At 50.6% G+C, this 24,523-nt stretch overlaps 1 protein-coding gene across 8 annotated transcripts in view; it reads left to right on the top strand.

Moving 5' to 3' along the window:
* Window positions 1-22,291, top strand: part of CEP250 (centrosomal protein 250kDa) — a 45,120-nt gene extending 22,829 nt beyond the window's left edge. For all 8 annotated transcript variants that reach the window (XM_006764561.2, XM_015564474.1, XM_015564473.1 and 5 more), the window contains 15 exons: window positions 4,068-4,235; window positions 4,623-4,757; window positions 6,028-6,171; window positions 6,852-6,985; window positions 8,605-8,743; window positions 9,632-9,974; window positions 10,491-10,612; window positions 11,565-11,685; window positions 12,738-12,859; window positions 13,305-15,911; window positions 18,368-18,481; window positions 18,661-18,816; window positions 19,288-19,389; window positions 20,079-20,138; window positions 21,627-22,291. In XM_006764561.2, the coding sequence (XP_006764624.1) occupies window positions 4,068-4,235; window positions 4,623-4,757; window positions 6,028-6,171; window positions 6,852-6,985; window positions 8,605-8,743; window positions 9,632-9,974; window positions 10,491-10,612; window positions 11,565-11,685; window positions 12,738-12,859; window positions 13,305-15,911; window positions 18,368-18,481; window positions 18,661-18,816; window positions 19,288-19,389; window positions 20,079-20,138; window positions 21,627-21,896 (4,737 nt within the window). In that variant the 3' untranslated portion in view covers window positions 21,897-22,291. The remainder of the gene's footprint in view (window positions 1-4,067; window positions 4,236-4,622; window positions 4,758-6,027; window positions 6,172-6,851; window positions 6,986-8,604; window positions 8,744-9,631; window positions 9,975-10,490; window positions 10,613-11,564; window positions 11,686-12,737; window positions 12,860-13,304; window positions 15,912-18,367; window positions 18,482-18,660; window positions 18,817-19,287; window positions 19,390-20,078; window positions 20,139-21,626) is intronic.
* The last annotated feature ends 2,232 nt before the right edge of the window (window positions 22,292-24,523 follow it).

Raw genomic sequence — 24,523 nt, 5'->3', positions numbered from 1 at the left:
ATTGGGCCTGCCCTCTGCCACCCGGGAGCAGGCCTAAGCCAGCAGGTCGTTATCTCCTGAGGGGTCCCAGACTGCGAGAGGGCACAGGCCGGGCTGAGGGACCCCCCCTTCCCCCCGAGTGCACAAATTTTTGTGCACCGGGACTCTAGTATGTATGTATGTGTGTATATATATATATATGTATTTTTTTAAATTGATTTCAGAGAGGAAAGGAGAGGGAGAGAGAGACAGAAACATCATTGATGAGAGAATCATTGATCGGCTGCCTCCTGCACACCCCCTACTGGGGATCAAGCCCACAACTCAGGCATATGCCTTCAACTGGAATTGAACCCAGGACCCTTCAGTCGCAGGTCGACGCTCTAACCACTGAGGCAAATTGGTTAGGGCCCAATGTAATTCCTTCACCTTTTTTATCCAAATCCTCAACCTCCCTCCCCTTTGGCATCCATTAGTCTGTATCTACGGGTCTATTTCTGTTTTGTGTGCTCATTGATTTTGTTCTTTAGATTCCACATATAAGTGAAAACATATGGTATTTGGCCTTCTCTGACTAACTTATTTCACTTAGCATAATACCCTCTAGTTCATCCATACTCTTGCAGATGGTGAGATCGCACTCTTTTATATGGCCAAGTAATATTCTATTGTATGTATTTACCACAACCTTTAATTCACTTGTCTGTTTTGGGGCACTTGGGTTGCTTCCATATCTTGCCTATTGTAAATACTGCTGCAGTGAACATACGGGTGCATATATTCTTTCGAATTAGTCTTTTGGGTTTCTTTGGTCTAGCTTCTAGATCTTAAATAAATAATATGTAAAAAACACTAAGAACAGTTCCTGACATATAGTGAACTCTTTATTATTATATGCTAGCTATTATCATTGTTGTGATATGTACAGATAATTAAATGCGGATCCTGGGATTTAGAATTGGCCCTAGGATGGAAAGGGAGCAGAGGAATGCCTTGGACACGTTCTTGCCCAATTCAAAACTATTTTTCTTTTGTCTTTTAATTATATAATTTAGTCCATTTTCTTTTATTATATAGGATTTATTTTTAGAGAGAGTGGAAGGGAGGGGGAGGGGAGAGAGAGAGTGAAAGAGAGAGAGAGAAAGAGAGAAACCTCGATGTGAGAGAGACACATTGATTGGTTGCCTCTCCCATGTGTCCCAACGGGGCAACTGGGGTCAGGGATGGAACCTGCAACCCAGGTACCTGCCCTTGACCGAGAATTGAACCCATGACCTTCCAGTATGCTGGCTGATGCTCTAAACACTGAGCCACATTGTCCAGGGCTAGTTGTTTCTTTTAGTATTTTAAAACTAGAGGTTCGGTGCACAAAAATTTGTGCACTCAGGAGGGTCCCTCAGCCAGGCCTGTGCCCTCTCGCAGTCTGGGACCCTTTGGGGGATGTCCACCTGCTGGCTTAGGCCCGCTCCCCAGGGGAACAGGCCTAAGCTGGCAGTCAGACATCCCTCTGGCAGCCCAGGAGCCCTCGGGGGATGTCCACTTGCCAGCGGGAAGCAGACCTAAGCTGCAGTCGGACATCCTTAGCGCTGCTGAGGAGGCGGGAGAGGCTCCCACCACCACTGCTGTGCTGGCAGCCATCAGCCTGGCTTGTGGCTGAGCAGAGCGCCCCCTGTGGGAGCACCCTGACCACCAGAGGGCAGCTCCTGCATTGAGCGTCTGCCCCCTGGTGGTCAGTGTGTGTCATAGTGACCAGTCATCCCAGTTGTTCTGCTATTAGAGTCAATTTGCATATTACCCTTTTATTATATAGGATATATACTTAAAATCTCAAGTGGGGTCAAACATATGGTAACAGAAGGAAATTAGACTTTGAGTGGTGAGCATACAATAGAGTACACAGATAACGAATTATAATGTACCCTTGAAATTTATGTAGTTATTAACCAATGTTACCTCAATAAATTTAATTTTTTTTTAAAACCTTAGGTTAAGCCCAGCTGGCATGGCTGTGGTTGAGTGTTGACCTATGAACCAGGAGGTCATGGTTCAATTTCCAGTTAGGGCATATGCCTGGGTTGCAGGATCCATCCTCAGTGAGGGGCATGCAGGAAGCAACTGATCAATGATTCTCTCTCATTGATGTTTCTATCTCTCTCTCTCTCTCCCTTCCTCTTTGAAATCGGTAAAAAAATATTTTTTTAAAAGCAAACAAAAGACACACCTTAGGTTAATCAGTATATTTACTTTTTTCTTGAGTGACATAGGAGCATTCAGAATATTTCACCTTCATTCACTCCTCTCAACCTATGTAGTTTTTTTAAAAATATATTTTAATTGATTTCAGAGAGGAAGGGAGAGGGAGAGAGAGATAGAAACATCAGTGATGAGAGAGAATCATTGATTGGCTGCTTCCTGCACGCCCCCCACTGAGGATCAAGACCACAACCCTGGCATGTGCCCTTAACTAGAATCACACCTGGGACCCTTCAGCCTGCAGGCCAATGCTCTACCCACTACACCAAACCAGGTCGGGCCCTATGTACAATTTTATTCATGATGCTGATGATGATAGATATTAATTCTAAATAGTTTCTGGGCTCAAAGCACCATTTAAAGTGTTTTACATGGCCCAGCCAGTGTGGCTTAGTGGTTGAGCATTGACCTATGAACCAGGAGGTCACGGTTGAATCCCAGTCAGGATAAATGCCTGGTTTGTGGGCTCAATCCCCAGTAGGTAGTGTATTAGAGACAGCCAATCAATGATTCTCTCTCATCATTGATGTTTCTATCTCTCCCTTTCCTTTCCTCTCTGAAATCAATTAAAAAAATCTATCCTCTATCTATCTATATAAAATATTAAAAAATAAAGTGCTTTAGACACTTATTTTTTTTCTATAAATTTGTAGTGTTGTTGTTGTTTTTTTAATCCTCACCCAAGGATATTTTTTCCATTGATGTTTAGACAGGAGAGAGAGAGAGAACATCGATGTGAGGGAGACTCATCAATTGGCTGCTTGGTTGCCTCCCCCATGCGCCCGGACCAGGGCCAGGGATTAATCTGCAACCCAGGTGTGTGTCCTTGACTGGAAATTGAATCTGTGACCCTTTGGTGAGCAGTGAGCAGGCCAGCACTAACCATGGAGCCACGCCAGCCAGGGCTACATGACTTATCTTAATCCTCTAAACCAGTGGTTCTCAACCTTTGGGGGTCAAACGACCCTTTCACAGGGGTCGCCTAAGATCATCGGAAAACACATACATAATTACATATTGTTTTTGTGATTAATCACTATGCTTTAATTATGTTCAATTTGTAACAATGAAAATACATCCTGCTAATTTTATGGTTGGGGGTCACCACAACATGAGGAACTGTATTAAAGGGTCGCGGCATTAGGAAGGTTGGGAACCACTGCTCTAAACAATCCTAGGAGGGAGGACACTGTTGTTATCACCATTTTTCAAGATGAGGAAACTGAGACACTGAGATGTGATAAACTTTAACTGAGGTCACATTAGTAGTGTTGGACTAAACACTAATCCAGGCAGCCTGGCTCCAAAGCCCTTCACTAACGGAGGGTGCTGGGTTAGTCTGGGAGATCAGGGAAGGCTTTGGTGACTGGTGGACCTCTGGTGGACCGATGCCACGTCCTAGTGCTCTTGTATAATACAGGAGACACCCTCGCTGGGCTCGACCTGACTTTTTGGAAGGCTGACTGCCTCCCTGAGCAGGGGAGAGTGGGCAGCAGAGAGCGAGTCTGTCACCTCAGTTCATTGTTACAACCATGAACCATGATGTGGTTGCTTTAAAATAACGCATAATCGTAACTTATATTAGGGACAACTACACTTTAGAAAGTACTTTTATGTGTGGCACCATTTGACTTTTTTTATAAATCTCATCTGATTCTCATGAAGTTTGGTGAGGTAGGGAAGGCAGGGGTTATTAGCCTTCCTTCACAGATGAGGAAATGGGCTTCGACAGTACCAGGTCATACAGCTGGTGAGCAGTGGACTTACTCTCATCCAGTTCTTCTGCCACCTTTCCTCACCCATTTGGTTCTAACAGTGTTCCTTTGTATGACCAGGAGAAAGAGTGCTCCCGGCACCAGCAGGAACTGGATAAGGCTCTGGAGACCCTAGAGAAGGAGAAAATGGAGCTAGAAATGAGGCTACGGGAGCAGCAGGCAGAGACGGAGGCTCTCCGGACCCAGAAGGAAGAAGAACGGGCCAAGGCCGAGAGCGCCCTATGCCAGGTGGGAGGCTGAATGTCCAGCCTGCGGCTCCCTGCCTGTGAACACTTCCTCTTCCACTCCCCAGAGCAGTACCGCAGGGGCTTCTAGAAGAATGTAGCCACCCATTTGCTGCGAGTGAGCTGGGTGACAGGCAGCATTAATTGCAGGGCCGGCAGTACGTCATACTTCCTGCGGGAGGGCTGGCGTTTACCACATCCTGTCAGCTTGGAAACTAGTGGCAATCTTTGCACTTCCTGGTTCTCAGTCAGTGGGTCCAGGCCTTCCTTTGCCCTCAGCCCCCACCCCATTTGCCGGAAGAGCAATCGAATAGCTGGAATATGCTGGTGGCCTAGTGGCTGAGCATGGTGACCTCGTTCCAACAAGCCCTGCACTCCTGTCCCTCCACAGATGCAGCTCGAAACAGAGAAGGAGAGGGTGTCCCTCCTGGAGACACTGCTCCAGACCCAGAAGGAACTGGCAGATGCCAGCCAGCAACTGGAACGGCTGAGGCAGGACATGAAGGTTCAGAAGTTAAAGGAACAGGTATGGAGGGTGGTCCTGGGCAGGGAAGAAAGGGGAACATTGATTCACTCATGCAGCATTGGCCAGTTCTTTGGCACTTCGGGTCAGGCCCTGTGCTGGGTGGTAACATATGGCAAACCTCACGGTGTGGCGCCCAGTGAACATGACAGACATGGTCCCTGCCCTCAAGGAGCTTACTTTCCAGTAGCAGAGACAGACCAGGAGGAGCAAACACAAAATAAATGAGATAATTGCAGGTTGTGATACGTGCTGTAAAGGAAATGCATATGGTGATATAATTGAGACTGATTGAAAAGTGGCCTCTTTGGGCAAGGAGGTCAGGGAGGAGCTCAAGGAGAAAGTAACATTCGAGCTGAGACATGAGGTTTAAAAGCCCCGTGAACAATAGGAATGAACCTTGGGAACATGCTGAGTGAAAGCCAGTCACAAGAGGCCATACAGTGTATGATTCCATTGATAGGAAATGCCCACAACAGGCCAACCTACAGAGACAGGAAGTAGATGCGTGGTTGGGAGTGAGAATAAGGGATGGTGGGTACAGGTTTCCTCTGGGTGATGACAATGTTCTAATAATGATTGTAGTGGTAGTTGTAAAACTCTGTAAATGCGCTGAAACCGTTGAATTTTACTCTTTAAATGGGTGAATTGTGTGGCATCTGAACTATGTCTCAGTAAAACTGTTAAAAAGCAAAGAAGCCAGCGATCTGAAGAGTAGGTTATGCAGAGGAAATACGCGCCACAAGGGCCCTGGGACAGACAGCAAAGGGCGTGGGGAGTTCCAGGACAGAAAGGAGGCGGCGTGGCTGCAGCGTGATAAGCTCAGGGGTGAGTGGAAAGAGAGGCAGGAGCCCTTTGTCAGCCATGGCAGGAGCCTGGATTTGATCAAGGGCAGTGGGAAAATGTTGGTACTTAGGAAGCAGAGAAGGACATAATTTAATGTGTGTGTGGGGGGGGGGGTATGAAGTAGAAATAGGGCTGTGCAACGGGAGGTTGTTGCGATGGTCTGACTAAGGGACTGCAGCCAATTCAGGGACCCTGACCGAGAACTCCTGGGTGAGCCAGTGCACTTTGTGAGGGCGGCGAGGGAACAGGAGGTGAGGAGTTGAGGTGGCAGGGCATGATAGACACAAGTTGGATTTCTGGGTCCTGCTTTAGCTTTTGCTACCCCAGCTAAAAAAGTAGTATTTATATGATATTGATTTCTACAGTGTGAATTTCAAGGCCCCTGTGAAAGCTTTCCTCTTCTCATAGCTGTCTTCTCCCTTTGCAGGAGACCATTGGAATGCTGCAGACCCAGCTCCGGGAGGCTCGGCGGGAGCTGGATCAGGCAGCCCAGCAGCACAGAGATGACCTCACCGCCCTCCAAGGAGAGAGCAGCTCCCTGCTACAGGATAAGATAGACCTGCAGAAGCAGGTCCCTCCTCCTCTCTCCCAGCCCCCCAGCGCTTCCCTAGCAAAGCCAGGCTGCCCCACTCCCTCCTACAGGACAAGGGGAACCGTGGGAGCTTTGGAGGAGAAGGCTGGGCCCCAGTGCTGAGTGGAAGGTGGGAGGGTACTCAGAGCTGAGCACGGGCCCCTTGAGCTCTGGGTGTAATCTTCCTGTGCTGACTGCAGAACTTAGATATTCTCAGGCAGCTCCACTGTCAGTTGTTCTTTTTGTCTTCCCTCCTGGTTCATAGGTTGACACTCAATCGCTGAGCCACACCAGCCAGACCAGATGGCTTTTTTTATTCTGATTGCTTTTCCTTCTCAAAATCCTATATCAGATGGCGTTCTGATTGTTCATTTTAAAAAATTCAGTCACTATACACTTGCCCATCACTTTGCCTTTGGGTGTAGTTATATTCAGCAAAGATTTTTATTTGTGCCTGAATTTATCCAGCATATATGAGGCTGGGAGACAGGTGACTAGCTGAATGGTGTTTGGGGAGGAGGGTAGTTAAGAAGAGTATGTAAGGATTGATTGGTGGAACCTCCAGAGCACTGGAAATGAGCTGGTGATTAAGGTAAACCTTGAAGGACCATGAAGCCATAGGCGAGAATCATCCTCCCTCTGGGCCCCTGCCCTTGGTCCTCATGCCCTTAACTTTTCAGGTGGAGGACTTGAAGTCTCAGCTGGTTTCCAAGGATGACTCCCAGAGGCTGGTGGAGCAGGAGATTCAGGAGAAGCGGAGAGAGGCCCAGGAATGTAGCCGAATTCAGAAAGAGTTGGAGAGAGACAAAGCCAGGTAGGCTAGACAAGCCACAAAGTTAGCTTTTGCCTATCTCGCTCCAGTGGTCACTGGGAGGTTGACAGTTTTTTGCTCAGGTCATCTAGCCTTTCATGTCTCCAGCTGTGGGCTGTACAAGTAGCCAAGGGGGTAGGACACAGACCCTGTCTTCCAAGCCTACACTTCATTTACTTAGTAAATATTTAGACAAATGCATATGCACCAGGCACTATGCCAGGTGTCAGGATACAGTGGTAAACAAGACAGTATGGTCCCCATTTCAACAGAATTTATAATTTTGTAGGGAAGACATTAATCAAATAATCCCGAAAATAAATTATTGCAGATTATGTTCCATGATGTGGAGGAAAGAAACAGGATGCTGAAATAGAATGGGGCAGGCTGGGGAGGGAGATCTACTTTAGATGTTAGGGAAGTCCTTCCTCGACTGCAGGGTGAAATGGAGCCACCATGCAAAGGGTGGGAGAGTTCTGTGCAGGAGGGATAGAAGTCACACGCAGTGGCTCTGGGGCAGGTCAAAGCTGGGGGTGTTTGGGGAACTTGAAGGTGCAGCATGACTGGAGCCTGGTGACTGAGGAGAGAGTGACTTGAGGTAGACAAGTCCATGTCATTCAGGATTTCGTAGGTCACAGGAAGGAGTTTGTAGTTATTTTAGGTTTGGTAGAAAATCATTGCAGGGTGTTAAGCCAGCAACTCAACATAATCCAATTTATGATTAGTAGAAGGGATAGTGATGACACAAAACATCAGGAATGAGGTCCTATCACCCAGAATGAAAAGCCGCATGTATTCTCAGGGCTGTAGGAGGTTGGGAAGGGACAAATCCTTTCGTGAATGACTCTAGAGCAGCCGTGGGGAAACTACGGCCCGTGGGCCGGATCTGGCCCGTTTGAAACGAATAAAACTATTGAAAAAAAAGACCGTACCCTTTTATGTAATGATGTTTACTTTGAATTTATATTAGTTCACACAAACACTCCATCCATGCTTTTGTTCCGGCCCTCCAGTCCAGTTTAAGAACCCATTGTGGCCCTCAAGTCAAAAAGTTTGCCCACCCCTGCTCTAGAGGCAGGAAGACAAGTTAGGAGACGAGTACGGTTGTCTAGATGAGAGATACTAAAGCTGAACCAGGATAGGGGAGTGGGATGGGGAGGAGAGAAGGGGTTTAGAGGATGTTTAGGAAATTGGAATCAGTTATATGTAGTCATAGATTAGGTATATGTAGGATGAAGGGAGAACTGTGATATGATCAAGGCTTCTAAGTTGGGGTACTAGGTGGATGGAGGTGCCATCCATTCACTGAGCTAGGGAACATAATACGGGTGGGAGGTGCAGAGGGCATAGAGCAGATTGGACATGTTGAATTTTAGGTATGATATAGATATTTCTGGAATTTCCCAGAGAAGAATAAACTATGAAGTTGAAATTGGGTATCATATGCGAGAATTATTTAGGAGCACTCAGTAAGTGCTTAATAAATAGAAGTTTTTATTGTTTCACTGTAATCATTATCACTACTATCTCCATTTTGATTCAATGTTTAGAACAGTCAGATGAGAAGGTAGTTCTTCATCCCCTGAGAGGGCGGCCTAGCCCTCTGACCCCTCTCTTTTCAGCCTGACTCAGTCTTTAGTGGAAAAGGAACAGAGACTCCTTGTTTTAGAAGAAGCTGACTCTGTTCGACAACAGGAGCTGCGTTCCCTGCACCAGGATCTGCAGGAAGCCCAGGGAGGGCAGAAAGAGCTCAGTGCCCAGGTACTTCCCACCAGTGATGGGCCCTATTCCCTGGTGGAAGCCTGTCCCTGGAGTGGGAGATGATTGCTCAGAGTTGGTTCATGAAGAGGACCTTTCTCTTTCCTTATTACAGGGCATGCTGGGACATCAGCAGCCCTGGCAGGAGGGGGAAGCCAGGACTGGGCAGGGTGGGGGTTTGGAACCTGACACAGAGTTTGACCGCCTGTGGAGAACCTGATGGCCCAGAACATTGTTCCTAAAGGGCAGAGCTCATGCAGGCCTAGTTCATTCAAGCATGGCTACTCCCTAGTGTGCTTTGTCTGTTTGTCAAGACACAGCAGGGCCATAGTATTACTCCAGAATACTAAGTAGGCAGCAAGGGGACTCAGTCTGCTCAATCCTTGGTGCATAGGAAAGATGGAACTAGGAGGGGATGAGTAAGAGAGACAGAAGACTGCAGCAGATAAGGACCCAGATCCTGAGTTAGACTCCCAGCTCTACTGCTTCTGGGTTGTGTGAGCATCAGTTTCTTCATCCATGAAACAAGGGCGAAACTTGTTAACCATTATAGTTATATGTAAAGTGTCATGAACACAATAAGCATTCAATAAATGGTAGCCAGTATTACTGTGACTGGTCTTCTTAGGTTCAGTGTCAGGGTTTCAGGCAGAATTCTAATATCAGGGAGTTGACATAGTTGCCAGGGGGACCAGAGGCAAAGCCCATTTGCGTAGCCTACACTCACACATAGGAGTGAGTAGGTAGGTGTGCAGGTCAGATCTTGGGTACCTTGCAGTACTCCCTACCTGTCCAGATCAGGTTGGTGCGGGGTTCAGTAGTATAAGACCAGGAAGGGTCTGAGGAGCAGGTCTCCACTCCCTGCTCAGGGTGACTACTTCCTCCCTGTAGGTGGAACTACTGAAGCAGGAGGTAAAGGAAAAAGAAGCTAATTTTCTGGCCCAGGAAGCACAGCTGCTGGAGGAGCTAGAAGCATCTCGAGTAACAGAGCAGCAGCTGCGAGCTTCCTTGTGGGCCCAGGAAGCCAAGGAAGCCCAGCTGCAGCTGCGACTGCGCAGCACGGAGAGCCAGCTGGAGGCGCTGGCTGCAGAGCAGCAGCCTGGGCACCATGCCCAGGCCCAGCTCGCCAGCCTCTGTTCCATCCTGCAGCAGGCCCTGGGGTCTGTTTGTGACAGCAGGCCTGAGCTGAGTGGCGGGGGAGACTCTGCTCCCTCCTTCTGGGGTCCTGAGCCAGGTGAGGCAGCCATCCAAGAACTCAGTCCTTGGGGCCAAAGCCAGGCCTCGCTCCCAGGGGAGAAGGAAGAGGAATGCAGTTCCGTAGACAGTGTGCCACAACGCTAAAGCCAGACTCTGGAATTAACCCAGAGTTTGAACGCCCCCAGCTCTACGATTTGCTAGCTGTGTGTCCTTGCACAAGTCACCTGTCCTCTCCGAGCTTGATTCTCTCAATTATAAAATGCAGATGTTAAAAGTACCTACCTTTCAGGACTTTTCTAAGGAGTTAATGAGGTTACAGAGGTAAAATAGCCCACACAGTTCCTGGCACTTATTGGATGATAGCTAGCATTACTGAGCGCCCACCGCAGTGCCTGGCACGTAGGTATGCAGACAGTGCATGATGAGAGAACTACTTAGAAGGGCTTCTTTGAGGAGAGGAGGATCAGTGGGAAGGCAAAGGCCATGTCTGAAGAGGTAGAGCTGTTTTTTTCAGACTGTAACCAAGTCAGGAGGTATTGCCTCATTTATTCAGATCAAAATGGAACGAGAATCCTCTTTAAGAGAGGGCCCCTCCTGACGGCTCTCTCAGCTGAGGCGGTGGCATCTGCCCTCCACAAGCTCCACCAAGACCTGCGGAAGACTCAGCAGGCTCGGGTATGTTTCCCTGCTCTCCTCCCCTGAAAAGATTCATGCAGCAGTTTGACCTGTTTTCTTCCTGAGATCAGGTTGGGATAAATTCCATCTTTATCGCTATGACCTGGAAACCACGAGCAAAGCATTTGGTTTTCTGGGCCTTGGTTTTGCTAGTAAAGTCAGGCAAATCATGCCTGCCTCACAGGGTTGAGTGTTAGATCAGTGAGGGGCTTATGTGAGCCCTGTACAAATGTGTGACATTATTTTGTATTATTTTCTTCTCAACCATGAATTATTCTTGGTGCCAAGACCTTCAAGAAAAAAAACAACAAATTGAGACCACTGAGATTTGAGGTTGTCATTTATAGGAACATGCTAAGCCTATGACTGAACTAACTGTCCTGTAAATTCCATCTCATAGTGAACTTATTAGCCAATAAAAAAATAGTGCCGCCAAATGCCAGCTTATCTGAGCTGGGGACACAAAATGCAGAAAGACCTGATTGCTCCCTCCAGAAGGCTTATAACATGGCTGCGGAGCCAAACTGCATTGTAAGATAAAGCAGAACCAATAGAATTAGCTGGATCAATACAGATGCACATGATGGTAATAGGAGGGACAATTCATTCTGACTTGAGGAAGGTCAGAAGGAAGAAATGACCTCTAGGTTAGGCTTTGAAGGAAGAGTTTAGGGAGAGGAGAGGTGACCCTGGGCTAAAACGTTAGCAACAGTTCTGTTTCAAATGACATAGATGGGACAAAAAGGGCTCTAGTCAGCTAGAGCAGAGCTTGTCATCACTCAGGAAGCCAAGTGTATACGAGTTCAGAGGTAAATAACTCAGGATTATGAGAGGAGGTCCCGCTGGCAAACCCCAAAAGAGGCTGAAGAGGAGAAGAGGGCTTGGGCCCTGGACTGGGATAGGTTTGTGGGAGGTGAGGAACGTGAGTTTAGCCATGCCCTTTCTTTCCCAGGATGACCTGAGGAATCAGGCACAGAAGCTGAAACAGCATCTCACTGATACAGAGGCTGAGAAGAGCCAGGTCCAAACAGAGTTGCGGGATCTGCAGAGACAACTCTCCCAGAACCAGGAAGGTGAGAAGCTCAAGGCAGGCACAGGGATTTGGAGGGAGGAGAGGAAAGGCGGGAAGCCCGGAAGGGGCAGGAACAGGCCTAGCAGCCACTCTTTACTGCTTGCCCACAACTGTGAGAAGATACCTAGAGGCATCTCCAAAGGGGTGAGACCCCATGAACTGTTTTCTGCTTCCCGTGGCCTTTGAGGGCCATCCTGGCAAAAGGGATTAAGAGGAACAGATTTGGTGAAGTGAGAAGTTGCTGGCTAGGCTTTTGCTTTCTCTCTCTGCAGATTAAAAATTGGCAGCCCAAGGCCAGGACTGTGAGGACATTTTAAAATTCTTTATCTTTTGTCATTGATCCCTGTTACTTATTTTTTTCATCTTCAACTATGTCCCCAAAATTATTTCACCTTTACAGCAGGATTGAGGACTGTTTGAGAGATACCAAGGAGGGAGAATATGGGGAGAACGTATCTGTGCCACAGCCATGGGCTGAAAAGGGTGGTGACCACTTGGAAGGGAAAGGAGAGGGGAAGATCTTGAGGCTCAAGGCTCTACTGTAGAAGAGAAGAGGACAACTTGGGGGTTGGGTCTGGGTCATGAAAGTATCCCAGAGGTCTCCCTGAGAGACACACACATCGATCTGGGTTATGTGCTTTTTGCAGAAATGGTAGGGATGGGGGAAGCCAGCAGAGTAACCCTAGTCTCCAAGAACCAGAGCAAAATCCTAGAGTAGGAGACTCGCAAGGATCTCCAGTGTCATCCAGCTCAACCCTGTCTGGAATCCAGAGTTGAGGATCTGAATGTGATCAGGCTGAGAAATTGTTGGGATGATTATAAGGCAGTGCTGGAGCTGCACAGCAGACACAGACATGAGTCTGGAAGCAGCCAGGAGCCTAGACAAACAGGAGCAGCTGGCAGATGGGTGATGTCTCTATGAAACTGGATATAATTCTCTCCTTGGCCTTCTTCCCCTTTGATTCTGTTTCCCATCGTCCATCTGCCTCTACCTCCCACTTTTCCTCCATCCCAACCATGGGCCTTGCTCTACTACCTCTCCTCTTCCCAAAGAGAAATCCAAGTGGGAAGAAAAGCAGAAGTCCCTAGAGTCTGAGCTGGTGGAACTGCACGAAACTGTGGCATCCTTACAGAGTCGCCTACGGCGAGCAGAGCTGCAGGGAATGGAAGCCCAGGTATGGTGGTGCTGGTGTGGGGCGGGGGTTGCTTCAGGAGTCGTCCCTCAGGACCCAGCTCTAGCTCTCAGACCCATCTTGGTCTACAGTCCTATCCCATCCATATGTGTGCCCAGCTTCCTTCAGCAGTGCCTGTTTTGCTGGCTGGCCCCACTCCCTGAGCCACTATGAAGGCCCCAGTGAGTCCTCCTTTTGCCCCTTGCCCTGAAGGACCAGAGTCTGGGATGACTCATTTGCACAGTGTGTTCTCCTCTGGGCGTAGCAGAGCCCTGGGAGTGGTAGGCATGTTCTCTCACAGTAGTTAGTAGCGTAAGTGGAATGCAGGAGTTCTTTTGGTCCAAGTCCTTGACAATGCTGGTGCTACCAGTAAGGAAAGAAAGGACCCGGTTGGAGTGATGGTATCAACGAAGTGTGGTCTAAGGGGGCTGTGCATCTTGTTTTGCAGAATGAGCGACAGTTACTTCAGGCAGCTAAGGAGAACCTGACAGCCCAGGTGCAACATCTGCAAGCATCTGTCACAGAAGCCAGGGCTCAGGCGAGTGCTGCAGGGGTCCTGGAAGAAGACCTGCGAACTGCTCGCTCAGCCCTGAAATTGAAAAATGAGGAGGTGGAGAGTGAGCGCGAGAGAGCCCAGGCTCTGCGGGAGCAGGGCGAGCTGAAGGTGGCCCAAGGAAAGGCTTTACAGGAGAACTTGGCTATCCTGGCCCAGGCCTTATCTGAAAGAGAAGGGGAGGTGGAGGCTTTGCAGGAAAAAATCCAGGAACTGGAGAAGCAGCGGGAAATGCAGAAAGCAGCTTTGGAATTGCTGTCTCTGGACCTAAAGAAGAGGAACCAAGAGGTGGATCTGCAACAGGAACAGATTCAGGAGCTGGAGAGGTGCAGGTCTGTTTTAGAGCATCTGCCGATGGCCGTCCAGGAGCGAGAGCAGAAGCTGACTGTGCAGAGGGAGCAGATCAAAGAGCTCGAGAAGGATCAAGAGACACAGAGGAACGTTGTAGAGCATCAGCTTCTAGAACTCGAGAAGAGGGACCAAGTGATTGAGTCCCAGAAAGGACAGATTCAGGATCTGCAGAAGCAGCTGGTTACTCTGGAGTGCCTGGCCCTGGAACTGGAGGAAAACCACCGCAAAGTAGAGTGCCAGCAAAAGGCAATTGAGGAGCTGGAGAGCCAGAGGGAGGTGCAGAGGGTGGCTCTGACCCACCTGACCCTGGACCTAGAGGAGAGGAGCCAGGAGCTGCAGGTGCTAAGCAGCCAGATCCACGAGCTGGAGAGCCACAGCAGCCTTCTGGCAGGAGAGCTCCAGGAGAAGGACCAGGAGGTGAAGTCCCAGCGAGAACAGATCGAGGAGCTGCAGAGGCAGAAAGAGCGCCTGACTCAGGACCTCCAGAGGAGGGACCAGGAGATGGTGCTGCAGAAAGAGAGGATTCAGGTCCTTGAAGATCAGAGGACCCTGCAGACCAAGATTCTAGAGGAGGACCTGGAACAGATCAAGCTTTCCTTGAGAGAGCGAGGCCGGGAGCTGGCCTCTCAGAGGCAGCTGATGCAGGAGCGGGCAGAGGAAGGGAAGGGCCAGAAGAAAGCACAGCGAGGGAGCCTCGAGCACATGAAGCTAATCCTGCGTGACAAGGAGAAGGAGGTGGAATGCCAGCAGGAGCGTATCCGGGAACTTCAGGAACACAAGGGCCAGCTGGAACAGCAGCTCCAGGGCCTACACAGGAAGGTGGGAGAGACCAGCCTCCTCCTGACCCAGCGAGAGCAGGAGATAGTGGTCCTGCAGCAGCACCTGCAGGAAGCCAGGGAGCAGGGGGAGCTGAAAGAGAAGTCGCTTCAGGGCCAGCTAGAAGAGGCCCAGAGAGCCCTGGCCCAGAGGGACCAGGAGCTCGAGGCCCTGCAGCAGCAACAGCAGCAGGCCCAGGGGCAGGAGGAGGTGGTGAAGGAAAAGGCAGGCACACTGCAGAGAGCTCTGGAGCAGGCGCACATGACACTGAGAGAGCGCCAGGGAGAGCTTGAGGACCAGAGGGAACATGTGCGAAGACTCCAGGAAGAACTGACAGTGGAGGGACAACGGGCACAGGCCCTGGAGGAGGTGTTGGGTGACCTAAGGGCTGAATTTCAGAAGCAGGAGAAGGCCCTGCTGGCCCTCCAGCAACAGTGTGCGGAGCGGGCACAGGAGCACGAGGCGGAGGCCAAGGCCTTGCAGGACGGCTGGCTGCAGGCAGAGGCGATGCTCAAGCAACGGGACCAGGAGCTGGAGGCCCTGCGGGCAGATAGCCAGTCCTCCCAGCATCAGGAGGAGGCTGCCCGAGGCCAGGCCGAGGCTCTGCAGGAGGCCCTCAGCCAGGCTCAGGCTGCCCTGCAGGAGAAAGAGCAGCATCTCCTTGGACAGGCAGAACTGAGCCGCAGCCTTGAGGCCAGCACGGCCACCTTGCAGGCTGCCCTGGACTCCTGCCAGGCACAAGCCCGGCAGCTGGAGGAGGTCCTAAGGAAGCGGGAAGGTGAGATCCAGGACCGGGATCTCCGACACCAGGCGGCCGTGCAGGAGCTCCAGCAGGCGCTTGCACAGAGGGATGGAGAATTGAGACATCAGAAGAAACAGAGGCAGCTGCTGGAGAAGTCTCTGGCCCAGAGGCTCCAAGAGGATGTGATCCAAGAGAAGCAGAATCTGGGCCAGGAAAGAGAGGAAGAGATGAGGGGCCTTTATGAGAGCTTAAGGGAGCTACAGCTGACTCTAGCACAAAGGGAAGAGGAGATCCTGGAGCTGAGAGAGCAAAGGAAGAATCTGGAGGCCTCAGCCCACAGCCGCAAAGCCTCCCCAGTGGAGGAGCCCTCTACAAAACGGGACTCTCTAGGACCCAGGCTGCAGCAGGAGCTGGAGCGATTACAGGCAGTCCTGAGGCAGACGGAGGCCAGGGAGATCGAGTGGAGGGAGAAGGCCCAGGACTTGGCGCTGTCCCTGGCCCAGAGCAAGGCCAGTGTTAGCAGTCTGCAGGAAGTAGCCATGTTCCTCCAAGCCTCTGTCCTGGAGCACGACTCGGAACAGCAGAGGCTGCAGGTGAGTCATCAATGGGTCATGAGGACCAGGGGGCAGAGCCCTGGGCGGCTGAACTCAGGCACTGCCTGCCACCCTCCACTTGTGTACCTCAAGGTGTGGGAAAGCTGAGGTCCCAAGCATCTCAACGTAAGTGGAATCCAGGTAGTTGTGCTAGTCTGGGGGGATGCGAAGAGAATAAGATACCCACAGTCCCTACCCTCATCGAGCTTACAGTCTCGTGGATAAGCAATTAGAATGCAGCACCTAGTTATTCTCAGTGCTTCTTTGGGGAAGTTTAGTGTGCTCTGAGTATACTAGAGGGACACCCTACCTTTCCTGGGGGTGAGTCCTGAAGGGCTTCCTGGTAAAAGTGGTGTTAAAGGTTAGATCTGAAGGGACTAGCAAGGAATTAGCCAAGCACAGGTGGGGAGAAGCTTTCTGAGTAAGACAGAACATGGAGTATCTGTGTGGGGAGTGCAGGCTCCTGGAACCTAGAGGAGATGGCAAGAAAAGTGAGGACAGCAGGGGCCCCATCATTCCAGGCTTATGAGTCATGTTAAGGATGTGGATGACCAATGAGAAGTGGATGAAGGGTTTAGGGCAGGCGAGTGACATGATCAGATATACAGTCCGGAAAGATCGCTCAGGCTGCTGTGTGGAGCAACACTAGACCTGAGGAGACCAACGAGGAGGCTGTAACCTAGGTCAGGCGAGAGATGGTGACCTGAGATACTAAGTGCAGATGGAGGCACAAGGGCAGACCTAGATGCTCATAGGACGTCAGGCAGTTGATTGGCTAAGAGACTGTGGAGTAAAGAAAGGACAGAACGAAATCAGAACCCAGGTTTCTGCTCACTGAGATGCACAAAGGCAGGTTTGGGGAAGAGGAGTGGAATGAGTTTAATTTGGAAATGGAGTGAGGTTGTGGGACATGCAAGGGGAGATGTCCAGCAGGCAGATCTATCAAGTGATCTGAAGGTAAAGATGAACTTGAGACTAGACGTTGGAGGATCAGCAGGTAGGAATAAGTGGGCTTCTCAGTGGGATGGTGAGTGAGAAGGAAGAGGACCTTAGGGTATAACATTTAACCTCAAGGTCAGGGGCCATGTCTTAGTCATCTCTGCACGCCCAGCACTGAGCACCAGGCCTCCAGAGTAGGCAGCCAGGAAAGAAGGGTTGACTGTTGCACACAGAGAGGCATTGTCTCTTTTGCCGAGAGGAACCAAGCCCATTGTTCCTGGGAGACCGACTTACAGCCTGTGCTGAGCCCCGGAGAACCCCCTTCATCATCTCCGGGGACGTGCCTTCTGGGAGCTCACAGTGCTCTGCTCTGGTGAAAGGGCAACATGCATAGAAGGGGTTACGTTTATGAACTTTGGAGTCAAGTTCCTGGGTTTGCAATGCAGTTCTGCAGTTTATTAGCTGTGCCTTCACGTCTCTGCCTCTTGGCTTTCTCATGGATAAAATAGAGAATGATGGTACCAGCTGCATAAGGCCGTTTTGTGTATGAAATGAGATCATATGTACAAAGTGCATAGGAAGAAAGCATTCAATGAGCGGAGTGTCTGTCCTATTTCCAGGCCCGCTCTTAGAGGCACAGAGAAAGTAGGTGTACAGCTGGGCCGGAAGGTACTTCCTGACCCTGTTCTTGGGTTACTGAGCAGTATTTTCTCTATTGTGGCTCGGGTCAGTCTCTCCTGCCACACCCACTCAAGAACATCTTTCAGATGCAACCCTTCGTCACAGTAGTACCATTTTTTTTATCTTAGGCATTTTATATGCTGAGCACTGTTATTCTCACTTTTTTCCACAACAACCCTGAAAAGTAGGAACTGTTATTATTTTCACCTTATAGATGAGAAGTGACAGTTCGGGGGGTTGAATAACTTGCCCAAGGACATACAGCTTAGTAAGTGGCAAAACTGGAATTAGGTCCAAGCAGCCTTTTTACTGTGCAGCTCTTCCTCCCAGACAGCCTCCACCCACACACACACTCATCTGTCTCTCTTCTCTGCCATTCTCATCTATGAAGCAGAGTGCCTGGAATATATCAAGCACTAGGTTCCCCACTTATCTATAGGGATGAATTCCAAAGGTTTGATTTATGCTTCAAGGAGCATGTATTCATTTTACAAATGAGGAAATTGGGGTTTGGGGAGCCTCTCCTGACCAAAGTCGTCTAGCCAATAAGTGATGACACAATACCCAGCTCTGTGTGGCTCCAGCGTCCATCCTCTTTCCAATGCTGCAAGTTATCACTTAGCCGGTGGGAGATCTAAAACGAGACAGGTTTCAGGCCTAGCCCACCATGTATCTTGTTTTATCCATCTATGAAGTGAAGGTTTTGCACTAGAATAGCTCAGAGGCTCCAGGACACACAGGATTATACCCAGATGAGAAAACTGAACTGAGGATAGAGGTGGAGTGAGTCTGGATCTGAGGTTGTGATGACATTTGTTCCATACCCTGACACCCAGGATGAGTTGGAGCTCACCAGACAGGCCCTGGAGAAGGAGCGCCTCCACAGCCCCGGCCCGACCAGCAGGACAGAACAGGGGCCCAGAGGAGAGGCAGGTGGACAGCTGGGGCAGGTGAGCTGTGGGTCTGGGGGAACAGGTGGCCCAAGAGAGAGCTTGTGTCCAGGGGGCTTGTCCCCTTCTCTTGGGACTTGTATCCTGAATCCCAGACCTGCCAGATTGGTCCCTTTGCCGTCTATCTGTTCACCTGTCTAAGGCACTGCCCAGGTGAGATTCACAGGTCTCTCCCACAGGTCTCAGGAGTAGAGGCAGAGCCCAGTGCTGGGACGCAGGAGAAGCAGCCATGGGAACAAAGGCTTGAACACCTGCAGCAAGCAGTGGCACAGCTGGAGGTTGACCGGAGCAGGCTACAGCACCACAATATCCAGCTGCGCACCACCTTGGAGCAGGTAACATCTATCCTCGGCTCCCTCCTCCGGGGCGCAGTGGACATGATCTCTACTTCTGGCCCTGCCCTCAGAGCAGGGGCTGGTACACTTTAGTCCAAGGGCCAAGTTCGGCCTGCTGCCTATTTCTGAAAAATAAAGTTTTATGGGGATACAGCCAAGCCCCTTCATTCATGTATTGTCTACAGCTTCTTGCAGGCTACAGTAATGGAGTTGAATAGTTGAAACAGAGGTCAGATGGCTCACAAGCCCCAAAAGATGTTTGTTAACCTTTGTTCCAAAAGCCTGAGAGGACGCCTTACCTTTCCTGCCCAGGAGCACTTCCTGGCACTCAGGGCTGCCCTAGCAGGTGCTCCCCTCAGCAAGCAGTTCAGCTCCCCGTGACTGCTGCCGCCTGCCATCACGCCCACACATGCGCTGGCCTTCTCTTGAAAAGGCGAGCTGAGCCCTGATTTCTCACTTGCCTCCTGGCAGGTGGAGCGAGAACGGAGGAAGCTGAAGAGGGAATTCCTACGCACATCGCGATCAGGGGTCCTGGAGACCAGCGAAGACACGGCATCATCCCCCACACCACAGGTTTACCTCTTCATTGACTGCAGCCTCAGGAGAGCCCAGCCCCAGCCACCAGAATCCTCCCTCTTCAGTGCATTTCCCAGGCTACCCTTGCAAGGGGTGACAGCCACTTCGGCCAATCCAGAGAGCCCCTCCTGCCCCGGCTCTGCCCCAGGCAGCACTGCTCAGTGTGTCCCTGACCCCGGAAGGAGGCTCAGCTTCGGTGGGGTGGTGTCAGGGCTAGCGGCCCTGCATTCTGAGGAACTCAGCCTATCGGTAGGCAGCCTGCACCCTCGGAGGGAGGCTGTTTCTGCGCACTGAGCATCTCCCAGCTCTCCACCCCCTTCCGTTAATAAGAGCTTCTCACCGGCAGACACCTGGTCTTACCTCCTCTCTGCATCCTTAACTCAGACCCAGGACCTGCACAAAGCAGGTGCATGCTGTACTTCTGTAAACGAAAAGGTGCCTCCGTGAAGCCAGTGCCTTCCAAGCCTTTTGGATATTCAGTGTCAGGTCTCCGAGGGCATCACCCATTCATTAGGCTGGTTTGGGCCTCTCCTTGCCCTGGTGCCCTACAGCGTTCAGGCTGAGTTCCAACACTTCTGACCCATAGCCTGTGCCCTGGTCCCCAGGATGGTGATGAGCTGAGGAGGCCTGCAGAACCCTGGGGTGGGAAGGCCTCTCCCAAAAGGAATGGCCTTTGTCTTCCACAGAATGGAAGAGGACAGAAGGGCTCTTCAGAGGTCAGGCACATGGTTGAACTGCAGAAAGAGGTATGTTCTAGAAGGATCCATTTTCTAAGCCCCCTTCCCCTCCCTTGCACTCAGGCAACCAGCTTTAATGTGTGCTGTGTGCTTGGTCCTTTGTGCACCTCCCACAGGGAGAGGGGAAATAGTTCCTGTCTCAGCAAACTTCAGCCTGGTGGGCGATAAGAAGAGACCAGTTCTAACTCAGCCTCCCACGTGGTTAGGGTGGGGGTGGGGGTGGGGAAGGAAGCCTTCTCCAGGCCCCAGACCACCAGGTTCCTAGTTAGGAAAGGAAAAGACAGGGAAAAGGACGAAGGAGCGGAAGAGCCTAGGAGGACAGACTAACGCCAGCAGAAATGCCCTGGCCTCCCTGCCCTCACATGCACCTTTGCAGGCAGGACTATTGCCAGCACATCAGGCGAGTAGCATGGCACCAGGCCCTGCCAGGATCCATACCTCAGAGCTCGGGTCAAGCTGCCACGCTCAGAGAAACTGTGTAAAGTGCCTTCTTGCCTCCTAGGCCTCACGAAAGGTGCCCCCTGTCTTTCAAGGCCCAGGGGTAAAAAGAACTGTGGAATTTTTACCTCTGAGCCTGTTTTAGAAATTAGCAGTCTCTCCTGGCAGGGCCTGACTATGGAGCTAGACCTAAGCGATTACTTTGAATTCATACAAAACAATCCCGAAGACAGGACCCAGATTAGGATGAGGCAAGAGAGGCACCTTGCGAGTAGAATTTAAGGAAGCCCTCACAGTCGTCCTGGAGTACCTCCTTAAATTTTGCACCATGGAGCCTCTCTTGCCTCACCCTAGTCCTGTGTCTGTCCTGAGCTCCCAATACTTCACCTCCTGGTAGTCTCAGTACACCCATCTGAGAAATGGGTGATTAATTGGCTGTTCTCAACCCTGGCTGCACATCAGAACCACCTGGGGGGCTTTGAAAAAAATACTGATGCCCAGACCTTACGCTAATCTAATTAGGTCAGAATATTTTTCAAAAGCATCCAAAAGAACACAATGGAACTTCTGCAGTGATTAAAATATAGGGTGTCCCAAAAAAATGTACACACACACTTTGAATAATTATAAAGGCAATGTTTATTAAAATACATTTCATTTTCAAAATTGAGCTAGCAGCTGTTCAAGTATGTATACCTGTTGTGGGGACACCCTGCATTCTGAATATTGATTGGGATAGTGTTCCACGTGGGTATATACATTATCACATTCATCAAGAAGTACACTTCAAACCTGGGCATTTTATTACATGTAAGTTATCCCTCAGTAATGCTGAGGAATAGTTCTGTTGTTGTTCAGGCTCCCTGATTGATTCTCCTGTGCAGCCAGGGTTGACCATCACTGGATACCGATTCCCAGGGAGGGGCCCTTCCCCCAAACACCGTAGATATGATAGAGTTGGTTCAAATGCTGGTCTGAAAAGAGCCACAGGAGCAGCGTGGGGAGAGTTGGAGCAGCCTCAAGACCTTCAACTGCTCTCTTGTTTTTCCTGCCCACCAGGTGGCTCTGCTGCGAGCCCAGCTCGCCTTGGAGCGGAAGCAGAAGCAGGACTATATCGCTCGCTCGGTGCAGACCAGCCGTGAGCTAGCAGGCCTGCACCACAGCCTCTCCCACTCCCTTCTCGCTGTGGCCCAGGCCCCTGAGGCCACTGTCCTGGAGGCTGAGACCCGCAAGCTGGATGAGTCCCTGACTCAAAGTCTGACATCCCCAGGGCCAGTGCTGCTATGCCCCAACCCTAGCCCCCGTGCTTCCCAAGCCACGTCCAGGTAGCAGCCTCAGCCAGGGCGGGACTCAGGTCAGCCTGGGAGCACACAGACTGGCAGATGGCTGTAGAGTGGGTCGTGGCCCCTCCACACAGCTGCACATTTGCCAAAGGAAGGCCTAGCTGTTATCTAATCCGGGAGCCCAGGTCAGCTGGCATTCCCAGGAAGAGGAAGAAAACCTGCAAGGCTTAGGGAAGGTCCCAGCTGACATGGGATTGAGACAAGTTAACCTTGCCTGCTAGCCTGCAGAGTCCCCCAGAGGGGTGCCTTGCCCTGGCCCAGGGGCATGTACTGCCTCTCTAGAATTTATTATCCCAGCCCTTCGCCCTCTCTTTCCCCTTCCCTTTTCCCTCCCCTTTTCCCTTCCCTTTCCCCTTCAACAATAAACCCTAGATTTTTGCATTTGTTCTGTGCTGCTGTCTCCATTTGCGTAGCTGGGCTGCAACAGCACCAAGGGCATCTATTAAGGAAGAATTTGCCACAGATTCCTGTCAGGTGGCATGAATGTGCCATCTGCCTGTGTTCTTAGAGAAGGATTACAGAAGATACTAAGACAAGCCCATCCACAGGGAGCTGGAATCCAGCTGTCAAGAACAGACATACATCAAGGGGTCAGACAGTTGTGTGTGCTGACAGGAAGCACTGAAAAATTCCAGGGACTAAGAAGGAAGGCATGAACTGGCCCTGAAGGATGGAGAGGTGCTGGGAGGGGTTGCTTAGCATGCTGGTGAGAAGACTGGTCTGCCCTTGGCAGAGTGTTGGGGCTGAAGTTATGGGTAGGAAGGCAGATTATGGAAGGCATTGGGATCTAGATTTGAACTCATGGGTAGTAAAGAACCATCATATGTTCTTGACTTAAAACATATTCTGGGACTTCAAAAACACTGAGTTGACTAAAGTCACTCTCGAATTCAGAAGCTCAGCCTGGCCTCATTCCCCTTCTGCTCTGGGTGAATGTCCTTAGGGTGTCCCTTCCTGGGCATATCAGCCAGAACCAACTCTGGTCCCCTGTAGTCCAACCCCGAATCAAGCTGGTACGGAGCAGGGACAGTGGCAGGACTTGGCACTTAGGACTGGGTCCCGTGAAGGTAGTCTAGACTGAACCCAGTTCACAGCCGTAAGACTGTCATTGGCAACCTCCTCAAAACCTAAGAGAGAACAATTTTCTTTAAAGAATTCCTCTGGCATTCCAACAATAACCTGGGATTCCTCTTACCTAAGCCTGGGGATGGAGCTAAGGCCCAGCTAAGAATGTGGGGGGTTGAGAGCAGCCCCCACTCACCAGACCTACTCGCTCCGGGCTTAGGCCCCATTGTATCCCGTTGCACCACACAGGGAGGAAATGGGCTGTTCACAATTGCTGGAGCTTTGTTCCAAAATCCTATGAATGGGACCCAGCAGCAGATACTAGGTGTGCCAGTTAATAATGCGGATTTTTTTTCAATAGATGGAGTTACACATATGTTGATATATATGCGATTTGATATGTATGCTATTTTATTGTATTGACAACAAGCTTCAAAACTTCATATGTCAAATTTCCTGAGTGCTGGCTATCCCAGGGTCCATTTGCCTATGGTGGTCATGTTACCCACATCTGACTCAAAGCCTTGGGCAGGACCTGGTTCATCCTGGGAAGGAGGGCAGGATGGACTTCGGGGGAGGAGGAGGGTTTGGCCTGACCTTCCTGGTCTCTACCTCCTACCCTGCACCTACCTGAGGACCATGTCATGTTGGTTAATCCTGGAGCCAAGGCCAGAACCCTGTAGGAACTGAGTTTCCAACCACTGCACAAGTCAGGCAGCTGGACACACGGGCCAGTGTGTGGCTGGGAGGCATTTTAATCAGCTGCTGCTTCTGATTCTCAAATTCCTCCTCTGACTTTATGCCCTGAATTTCAGAGCACAAGAAGGAGGAGTTTAGGGGCTGGTCCTAGATTCCCACTACCTGTAAAAGAAGGTTAAAGCCAGGGGTCATGAAGGGAGAGACAGCCAAGGCCTGGGGTTGGGGGAAGGGACTGGACAGAGCTAGACTGTGCACTGACCAACCACAATATCAGAGCATCAGAGGACATGGGCTCTTCTGACTTCATCAGAGGCTCAGTGGTCCTTTCGAAGCGTTTGTCGAACCAGTCAGTCTCAGGTATGTGGAGGCCGGCAGAGCACTTCCAGATCCCAGATGAACAGCTGCAATTTCTGAAAGTGTCCTCAGGCAGTCACAGGTCTTTGTGTTCTGGCCTTTTTATCGAGGTCTTTCTGACTAGACTCCAGGCCCAGGAGGGAGGCCATCAACCTCAATGCAAACACACAGACAGCCACCAGACCCAGCATCGCGTACTGAGCCTGCATCCCTGGCCTTGAAGGTACCTTAGGAAACATTGGATTGGCCCTGATGCCTGGTACTGAGGAGGGGCTGGTGTCAACAGACACCACCAGTCCCTGTCCTGTGGCTTCTGTCTCTCTCCCAACCCTTCACCCCACACCTTCTCCTAACACCTTACCTCTTGCCTCCTCAAGGCCAGGGGCTAGAGGCTGAAAGTATAGGAGAGGTGACACTGTGTCCTTTGGTCTCCCAGAAGAGACGGATGCCCAGTGAGGTCTTTTACATCAGCCCAGTTATATCAGCGACCTCATC

The sequence above is a fragment of the Myotis davidii genome, unplaced genomic scaffold (genome assembly GCF_000327345.1).
Source record: "Myotis davidii unplaced genomic scaffold, ASM32734v1 scaffold38, whole genome shotgun sequence".
Taxonomy (NCBI): Eukaryota; Metazoa; Chordata; class Mammalia; order Chiroptera; family Vespertilionidae; genus Myotis; species Myotis davidii.
Note: the sequence above shows the minus strand (reverse complement) of the source record. Positions and strands in the feature narration are given on the sequence as shown.